Here is a 9,671-nt window from a genome sequence, read left to right as displayed (position 1 = left end):
CTTTTGTCTCGCAGCTAAGGGAGAAAAATTTTACGAGGTTTTGTAGCACAAAAAGCATGTTGGTAGTAAATGACAGTTTTCCAGGACCGGTAATCCGTGTTCATAAAGGGGATACGGTGTTTGTTAATGTTCGCAATGAAGGATATTATGGTTTTACAATTCACTGGTACTCTCTCTCTCACCTAATAACCATCTATAATTTTATTTTATTTGGTTTAGCATTTTTTATTATATAATTTGAGGTCATAATATATTATAGTTCATTTGTTTTTATATAATTCTCCTTTTCTTCGGTTAGTCTTATTTTTTTTGGAAAAACTTCACTTTAGACCTACGCAGGTCTGGCCGTGACCCACGCTGGGTCTCGGCCAGAGAACCCCTTTTATATATATAATTTGGAATTAAGGGTAAATTTGAAATTTTATAAAAAAAAAAATAGGAGTATAAACATCATTGTCTCACTTTTAACGTTTAAAATCTGACGGAGGGGTTCAAATTAGCTACATATGAAAGTTCAGAGATTCAAATTGAGAAGTTTTGAAGTTTGGGGCCTTATCAAATCGCATAATAATTCAATGATATAAAATGAAATTTCCCCTATTTCTTTTCTTGATAACAATTATTTTTCTGCATTCGTAGAAACAAAGTTCTTTTCTCCTCATAGAATGGTTATCCTTGTTTTCTCTTAGGCGACGAGAAAGATCATAATTAGCACATATATAGTTAATTAGCCTTATTTCTATGTTGGAAGTCTTGTAGGTTTAAAATTTTTATTTTTTTCATAAAATATATTGAATTTTTTGTATTAATTAATGATTTTTTTATATGTCCACCATGATCACTAATAATAAGAGGGCAATATTGTAATAAATTGACCGTACTAATAATATGGTGATAATAATAGTGATAGTAAAGATCATGAAATAATGATACACATCGATAATTAATAAATAAATGCAATATGATGTTCACAGGCATGGAATCAGCCAACCGAGAAATCCATGGTCAGATGGTCCAGTGTATATCACACAATGTCCAATAGAACCAGGTTCAAATTTTACGTACAAAGTCATTCTCAGTACTGAGGAAGGAACTCTTTGGTGGCATGCCCACAGTGACTGGACGAGATCCAGTGTTCATGGTGCCATTGTTGTTTATCCCATTGAAGGAACGACTTATCCTTATCCAAAGCCTGATGATGAAGAGATTCTCGTCCTTGGTACGTACATTAAGTTTTATGAATCATTTATATATCTAGCTAGCAAGCATTTGGAATATTTCTTTTATATATGTTTAGTAGTTGTCAAATGGTATCTATATATATAGTTTAAATAACCCTAAAATGCGTCGTGTTGGGTATGTGTCAGATAAGTAGGATTGTGTCAAAAATTGTTAGTCCATATATGTCATGCGTTGGATTGAGTTCGTGTCAAGACAGAATATAAGACTAATTTCATGTTAGGTTTTTGACTCTTGTTATAATTTGTCATTCCTACTTAAGGGACACGTGTATATATCAAGAAACTTCTGCTAACCAAATTTAGAAAAACTCTATCCTTTTACCATACCACTTCTTATACCACGTACATATATGCATTGTTGTAAATGCAGGATCTTGGTTTCTTGGAGACATTAACGAGTTAGTTTACGAGGACCTCGCCATCGGAGCAGCCACCCCGATGTCGGATTCTTATGTCATCAATGGCCAACCGGGAGACTTATTACCATGCTCTCAAGGTACACAAAATTATAAATTGTTATGAAATCATAGCAATTTGGTTTTTATTTTTCGAATAATTAAGGACCAAAATATTTGGTTTTTGTTACTTGTTACAGAATCAACGTATCGTTGGGTGGTTGATTATGGGAAAACATATCTTGTCCGGATAGTTAATGCAGCCATGAATGCACAACTCTTCTTTGCAATTGCTAACCATAGCCTCACAGTTGTCGGGATGGATGGGAACTACATAAAACCCGTAGTCAGAGATTATTTAATGATTTCCCCCGGACAAACCATGGACGTCTTGGTAACAACAAACCAATCTTTGAGCCACTACTACATTGCCATAAGACAATATTATGATGCAATACCACAACTTCAAACATATGATAAAACAAATGCTACAGCAATTCTTATGTACAGTGGCAACTATACAACACCCGAGTATCCTATCTTTCCTTCCAGCCTTCCATCCTACATGGCCATTCCTGCTGCAAACAGATTTTTGGACAGCCTTAGGAGCTTAGCAAGCAAAGATCACCCAGTAAACGTTCCACTAAATATAACTACCAAAATGTATATCACAATTGCTCTGAATGAGTTTCCCTGTCCAAATGCATCATGTTCTGGGGTAGCTGGAAATAAGATGGCTTCAAGCTTAAACAACATAAGTTTTTTAAACCCGAGTACTGATATATTGCTTGCCTATTACAGGTATTTTTCTATTATATATCTTTTTCTTTCCTTCTGTTTGTCTACTTAATTAGAATTTGCTCTAGCTAACATTTTATTTCAAAATATGAGCATGCAGGAACTTGAGTGGAGTTTACACCGAGGATTTTCCAAACTGGCCGCCAGTTTTTTATAACTTCACTCAGAGCGTTTTGCCGGACAATACTACAATACCGACGCCGGGGACCAAAGTCAAGATTTTAAACTACAATGAACAAGTGGAAATAACTTTTCAAGATACTAACGTATTGAATGCATCAGCGATTCATCCACTGCACATGCATGGGTATAACTTTTACGTGGTTGGATCAGGTCTTGGCAATTTCAATAATGAGACTGACCCCAAAACCTATAACTTGGTCGATCCACTTGAAGTGAATACTATAGGAGTCCCCAAGGATGGATGGGTTACCATCAGATTCAAAGCAAATAATCCTGGTAATTAAGCTCTTTAACTTTGGGAAAAAAATTAAATTAAGAAAACAAAAGTCAACGATACAAACATTTACACTAAGTACTAACATTGGATGCTTTAATTTATATCAGGCGTATGGTTTTGGCACTGCCATTTTGATCGACATCTTACCTGGGGCATGAGCACTGTAATGATAGTGAAGGATGGCGGCACACCTGAGACGAGTATGCTCCCGCCCCCTCCTAATATGCCCTCCTGTAAAGTACCCTACAAAAGTACTTGGATTGAAGACTTTGGTGATTCTGATGAACAAGTTAATAAGAATTGATATGTTATATGATAATATATGATGTGGGTTGACAATTATCTATTTTAATTAAGAGTTTTAATTATCTATTTTATCTATTTCTAGTTTTATTATCAGTAGTTTGAATATTATTTATCTATTTTTATGAAATCAATTGTCAATTTATTTTTAATTTTTTTAGTTTTGTCCCCCCTATAATATTCTAGTTTTGCCCATGTCAACAATTATCTTAAAATTCTAATGTGACTGTTGAATCATTTTAATTTTTTTTAGCAAAGAATGATCATTAAAGAGTTGGTTGAGACTGTACATCAACATTGTGGAATAGTTGCGCGCAGTGGCAAAGCCAAGATGTTCATTTAGGGGAGGCAAACAAATTTTATGAATAATAAAAAAAAAAAGGTTAAATAAATATTAAAAAAGTATAATTAACAGAATAAGTGATTTGGTTTCTATCACTAGAATGATAATCGCAAATTTTGTTTTCTTAAGCAAGAATCGTGTGATAATTTTGCTAAATCTACTTCAACACGAGCTCGTTTAAAATTTGATTGGAGCTCAATGAAAATCGTTGTTTTCTTCATAATCTCAGATAACTACAATTAGCGAAATTAGGGTGGGCTCTACAACAACATACCCAAAACAAACTAAAAGAGTAGGGCAATAATTGTTAGAATATATTTGAATGATGAGATTTGATGAAGATTCACTGATGAGCAAGGCAAAAGTGTACCTAACCCTGATTACTCTCTATGGGTTAGAAATGATCATTTTTCGTTGGTTGGCTAAATCTTACTCTTTCTGAGTTTGTGCTGACCACCATGTTTGGCTTGAATTCTTTAAATCAAGTGTGGAGTGCTTTGAAGACCTACTTTGCATATGAATCTCGATCACGAGTTTCTCATCTGAAACGCTAACTACAAAGTCTAAATCAAGGCTCCAAGTCATGTTCTGAATATTTGAGAACTGCCAAAAAAAATGGGCAAATCAGTTAACTGCCATTGGCAAACCAACAAAAAATGAGGATTTAATATCCTTTATCCTTAGTGGTCAAAATGCTAGTTCCTTACCCGTTGTCTCTCTGAGTCATTTCATCAAGCACCTTAGTTGTATCATATCTATTTGTTGAATCATAGGTTGCAAGCTCACTCCTTCTCCACAGTTACCGCACACCTACATCAATCCTTGGTCAAACCTCCCTCTCACCTTGGCCAAAAAAAAGAATAATTAATAATTTTTTTTGGGTAAGTTATCGAGAAACAATAATAATAATAATAAATATTTCTTTGCACTTTGGGATCCATTTTGCATACAATTTGATTGATTGAGTTGACATGTTCTATCTACTCTTAAGTAAGAAGACATATTATTCATTTATTTCTCATTCATCTCTTTTTTAAATCTACAATTGAACCTATAGAATCCACATTTAATGGTGGATTAAAAAAAATATATATGAATAGAAATGGATGAGAAATAGACGAATGATGAAAAAATATCATTTCTCGAAAAGAAAAAGAAAAAGAAAAAAAAAAAACTAATAGCGAATAGAGCATGCCAACTCTGCAGAAATGCACTCGAAATGCACTTTGAATGTAAACAATCATTTCTCAATAATAATACATGCCATTCTTTCATTGTGCTATTTTTTGAAATTGTATATTAATAAGGGTTTTACAACTTTTATTAAAAGTTCTTTACAAACTAATGTAATAGTTTACGTGGTATTTACTACACTAATTATTAAAATATAGGGGAAACTACATTTTGCCCCTATGAACTACAACGCTTTGGCAATTTCTTCCCATTAACTGCTAACTGTACTACTTTACCCCCATGAACTACCATTTTGTGCCCAAAACCCCCTTTCGTTAGTCAAAACCATTAACTCAGATGGTCAAAGTGACAATGCATTGCAATTCATTAAGGCAAAATGACAATGCGTTGTAGTTCATGGGGGCAAAGTGACGCAAAGTGACTGCTTGACCGTCTGAATTAACGGCTTTGACTGACGGAAGGGGGTTTTGGGCACAAAATAGTAGTTCATGGGAGTAAAGTAATACAGTTGACAGTTCATGGGGGAAAGTACCAATTCGTTATAGTTAATAGGGGCAAAAAGTAGTTTCTCCTAAAATATACACTATCATGTAAGAGTCTATCTAACTACTAAAATTCACATTACCCCCATGATAATTTATGTGAAACTCATTTCCTCCCATATGAATACAAGACACCAAGTCGACCCACTCTTGTTGGAGTTGCTTTATTTAGTTCCACTTGCTGCACGCCTATAAGGGGCTTTTACTGTGCACCCAAAAGGTTTATTGTTGTTTATAAATGTGTCACATATAATGTGCAATTAAATAAATACGAGAAAAACCTTGTCCTGTGAGTAGAGCGTAATAAGGTTTGGTTGGAGGAATCATCTAATTGTATCCGTGATGTAATTTTGATGAAGCAATCTGCTCTATTTTTGATTTGATATATGATATATATTCAATCTTTTTCTAAAAAAAAAAAAAAAAAAAAAGAAGCTAGTTACTGCTATGATTTCTTAACGAATATAGTAAATGTCTTTTAACAAAATTTCAGATTAGTAAAAAAATAATCGTGAATGACATGTATAGAGTTTAATATAGGGTGGCTAAGTTTGGCAATGGACTGGTTGTGTTTTTTGATTTAGAAGTAATAGACGTGATATAAAGTATATAGAAGTTTAGAATTTTTGTATGGAAAAAAAAAATATATATATATATATATATATATATATATATATATAGAAGTATAACTAAACTAACAAAAAGACACAAGCCCTTCAGCTTGCATTGCTTCATGCCAACATGAATGCTGATCAGCTTGGTGATAATATTGTGGTTTAACATGTGTTGAAACCTAAAGAAGATAATGTTTATAAGAAATCAAGGTTAAATGCATAAACTAAATCCTAAATCAATTTTAAGGGAATAAAGGATACAAAACCCACTTTATATCAGATCTTTGGATATTTACTCTTACAAATTACAAATGCAATTTATCAATGATTATGGCTTAGAGTTGGGGCGTCAAAGAAAGAGAGAGAATGTTTGATAGGAACTAAGGGAGAGAACTCAGAGAAGAAAGCGTGATAAAGGACGGAAAAAAGAAACAACTTGTTTTTTTTTAATAGATTGGGGGGCCACGGAGCAGGAAAATAGAACGTTTTTTTTTTAAAAAAATTGTTGGGGTGCCGTGTCGTGACTACATGTAGCCACAGAGCAGGGAAAACGATCTCTTTTTTTTTTTTCCTTCTCCTCTCTTCTCTCAGTCTCGCCTCTCCCCCTCTCTCTCGTCTCTCTTCCGCTCTCTCGTCCGACTCTTCTCTCATCTGCGCCGCCGCTCAACCTCCGCCGATCCAGGTTTTTTTCTCTCCCTAGACCTCTTTAATGAATGGGGATCCGAGAGATCTCTTCTTTCATTATCTTAATCTGAAGATGTTGGGTTAATCTCGGGGTTTAGCAACTTCTGATTGTTGGGTTGTTTGTTTAGAAGGAAAATAGATGATAAATCTGTAGAAGAAATGAAAATGGAGGAGAAGAAAGAAACCCGCCCAACCTGCCCCGATCTACCCCGACCCGCGAATTTTGTTCCCTGTGCCAGCCACCCGGGTTGAAAATTTCCAACCCGCAGGGTGCGAATTCGGGTACTGCAGAAATCCGCCCCGTGCTCACCCCTGGGCACTGATCCAATGCATCCTCTTTTCATAAAAAAAAAAAAAAATAAAGATGAAAATACAAAAATACCTTCAAACATAATTAATTAGATATTCAAACATAATTAATTAGATATTTTTCAGTTTATTTGAATAGGAGATGATCATGTTTCATTTGCCTGAGCAATGAGCGGACCTTATTCCCTCCGCATTGAAATTATCATGAACAGGATTTCTTAAGTTTAAGAGCTTGTGCCATGTCCAATAGGCTTAATGGACCAAAAATTTCTATCTAGGCCCTGACAGCCCAATTCCAAGCATCCAAGCATCAACCCCTTTTAACCTAAATGATTGATGAGAGTATATTGTAAAAATTGAAATATTAGAAATATATTAAAAAAAAAAGTTTAAAAGAGGGTAATGTGTAATTAAACCTAATTTTAATTCTAACAATTCTATGTGCTATTTTCTGAAGGACAAAAATTTATCTTTGACAAAAAAAAAAAAAAACAAAGAAAAAACTAGGCAAGTTCATGCTGGACTGGGCCACATTGACTAAGCCCATGGTGACGCATACAAGTCCAAACACCGAAAGTACACGGCGGGGCGCAGAAAAAGACCCAAAGTCAGTTTGAAATGAAATGAAATGAACACAAAATCAGTTTTTGGGGTTTCCGAACGCACTGAAATTTCATTTCCGTTCATCGATATACCGGGTAATTGTTGCAGGAAATGATGGTGGAGGATCTGGCCGTTGAAGCTAAGGAATCGGCGGTGCGCGAGGTCGCCAAGCTATTGCCGCTGCCGGAGCTCCTGCAGTCCATCGCATCGATCAAGGCTGATTACATTGCGCGTCAACAGGTGCCAATTCTGTGCATTTTGTCTTTGTAGATGGGATTGAACCTGGTTATGGTTTATACAGCTGATAACATTGGATTGACTACTTTTAAAATGGAGATGTGATTGGACTGCTGCTGTGGAAATGTGTAGAAATTGGGATTGGGTTGGGTTGTTAGGTTCGAAGTTTTATCAAGAAAGAGCAAAATGCGTATAAATCAGATTGCACTCTGTTACATGTCTTGCATGATTTTTACATTGACGTTGTAGAGCATTGTCTTGGTGTTTCTGGGACTCCAGTGGATCTGGGGCTTTCTAGATTATTGAAACTATTCCCAATTCTAGTTACCGTGATTCGCTACAAGCCTACAACCCTTCCGAATTGTGATCGGGGATTGCCGATCACTTGTACTAGTATATTGGCAATGCAGAATTTTTTTTTTCTTTCCATTTATTTTCTTATCAGCTCTTTTAGAAATGAAAAATATAAATTAGACGTGAAATGCTTAGAGGTGCATATGGCTTTTTAGTAAAAAAATAGAATTTCTAACTGAGAACTACCTTATTGCATACTAACTTCTAGTTAAATAATCAGATATGCTGTAAATAAGCCTATCTCTTTTACTCTTAACTTGCTATAGAACTCATTCCCAAGTCCATGTTACACACGTGAAATATTCCCAGAAGCATGTTCTGAGAAGTTGAAGACATTTATTCTTGATGAATATGGTGTCATGCAAAGTATGTCTTTGTGACAACCATATATGTATCACTGAAACATAGGCACCTCATATAGAAGATTCATAGAACTGAGTTCCAAGAAGTTGGGTGGAAGGTGTATGTGCTTGTTGATTATGAGTGTGAGACAGAGATGCTAGAGATGTATAATCTGTGCGTATATGTTATTTTAGAGTGCTCAAGAAAATTCCTCACCCTCTCCGAATATGTTTCCACACTCCAACTCCATAAGTGCCCTCCACCTTCCACCCAACTTATAAATATTAGTTCCAATGTTTTGGTTTCGAGGACTGCCAAAGATGTATAATCTGTTTTCGGGTTTCAACAGTCAGATTTTCTATTTTGATAAATGGTTAACCTAGCGGCTTTCTCAATGGTTTTAGAGTTTTGAGGCAAGCACATACACTTTCTTTTGTTCCAGATTGTCAAAAGTTTTCTTTTTTTTTTTAAAGTAAACAAAATATCATTAAAAGTGAATTACGCTACTTAGGTACTTTGGGAATATACAAGGAAAAGCACCTAGGTAGAAGGAGAAAAAAAAAACAAGAAAATCATGAAAACTAAGCACTAAAGGAGTTACAAATACAACTGTCCAAAGGTAGAGAGTAAAAAAGAAAAAAAGACTCAAGCTTTGCCAACATCCTCTCTGTTAGAAGAGAATACTATTGCTTGTGCATTTATCCTTTTTTATTTCTAACACTCTCACGGTCCTCGAAACTTCTGTCATTTCTTTCTCTCCAAAGATACCACAAGAGGCTAGAAGACTATCTTTCACACAGTAGCACTCGTAGTTCTACCACTAGTCTACCAACAAGCAAATAAGTCAGTTACTCTACTAGGCATCACCCAAGATAGTCTAAATTGACGGAAAAAGGCATTTTATAAGGTGCTAGTAACCTCACAATGGAGGAGTGGATGGTCCACAGACTCTTTATTCCTCTTGCTCATGCAACACGTATTGACCACAATGATATGCTGCTTTCTAAGATTGTTCATGGTAAGAATCTTCCCTAGGGCCGCTGTCCAAGCAAAGAAGGTCACTTTCAAAGGAACTTTAGTCTGCCAAATGATTTTCCAAGGGAAAGGAGTGACATCATTACTAGCAAGGACATTGTAGAAGGAGCCAACAACAAACAACCTTTTCTAGAGGGGGACCACCTAAGATTGTCTTCACCATCCCTTTCACTCTAACTGAGTACAACAAAATGAAGAACGATGCAAAAACATTCAC

The 9,671-nt window shown here is 35.3% G+C and overlaps 2 protein-coding genes across 4 annotated transcripts in view; both read left to right on the top strand.

Annotated features, from left to right (window-relative positions):
* The window catches only part of LOC132184034 (laccase-14-like), a 6,359-nt gene extending 3,161 nt beyond the window's left edge, over nt 1-3,198 (top strand). Inside the window, exons 2-7 of the mRNA XM_088518414.1 lie at nt 20-166; nt 975-1,219; nt 1,612-1,737; nt 1,837-2,437; nt 2,535-2,893; nt 3,002-3,198. Of these exons, the coding sequence (XP_088374540.1) occupies nt 20-166; nt 975-1,219; nt 1,612-1,737; nt 1,837-2,437; nt 2,535-2,893; nt 3,002-3,198 (1,675 nt within the window). The remainder of the gene's footprint in view (nt 1-19; nt 167-974; nt 1,220-1,611; nt 1,738-1,836; nt 2,438-2,534; nt 2,894-3,001) is intronic.
* A 3,257-nt stretch (nt 3,199-6,455) lies between these two features.
* The window catches only part of LOC132183575 (exocyst complex component SEC6), a 31,095-nt gene continuing 27,879 nt past the window's right edge, over nt 6,456-9,671 (top strand). For 2 of the 3 annotated variants that reach the window (XM_059596901.2, XM_059596899.2), the window contains exons 1-2: nt 6,456-6,572; nt 7,595-7,726. In XM_059596901.2, coding sequence (XP_059452884.2) covers nt 7,598-7,726 — 129 coding nt within the window. In that variant the 5' untranslated portion in view covers nt 6,456-6,572; nt 7,595-7,597. Of the gene's footprint in view, nt 6,573-7,390; nt 7,491-7,594; nt 7,727-9,671 lie in introns of those variants that run through there. The other variant, XM_059596900.2, reaches the window with a different exon arrangement.

This window comes from Corylus avellana, chromosome 7 (assembly GCF_965113065.1).
Source record: "Corylus avellana chromosome 7, dhCorAvel1.hap1.2, whole genome shotgun sequence".
Lineage (NCBI taxonomy): Eukaryota > Viridiplantae > Streptophyta > Magnoliopsida > Fagales > Betulaceae > Corylus > Corylus avellana.
The sequence above is the reverse complement of the archived record's forward strand: the minus strand, read 5'-3'. Positions and strand labels throughout refer to the sequence as shown.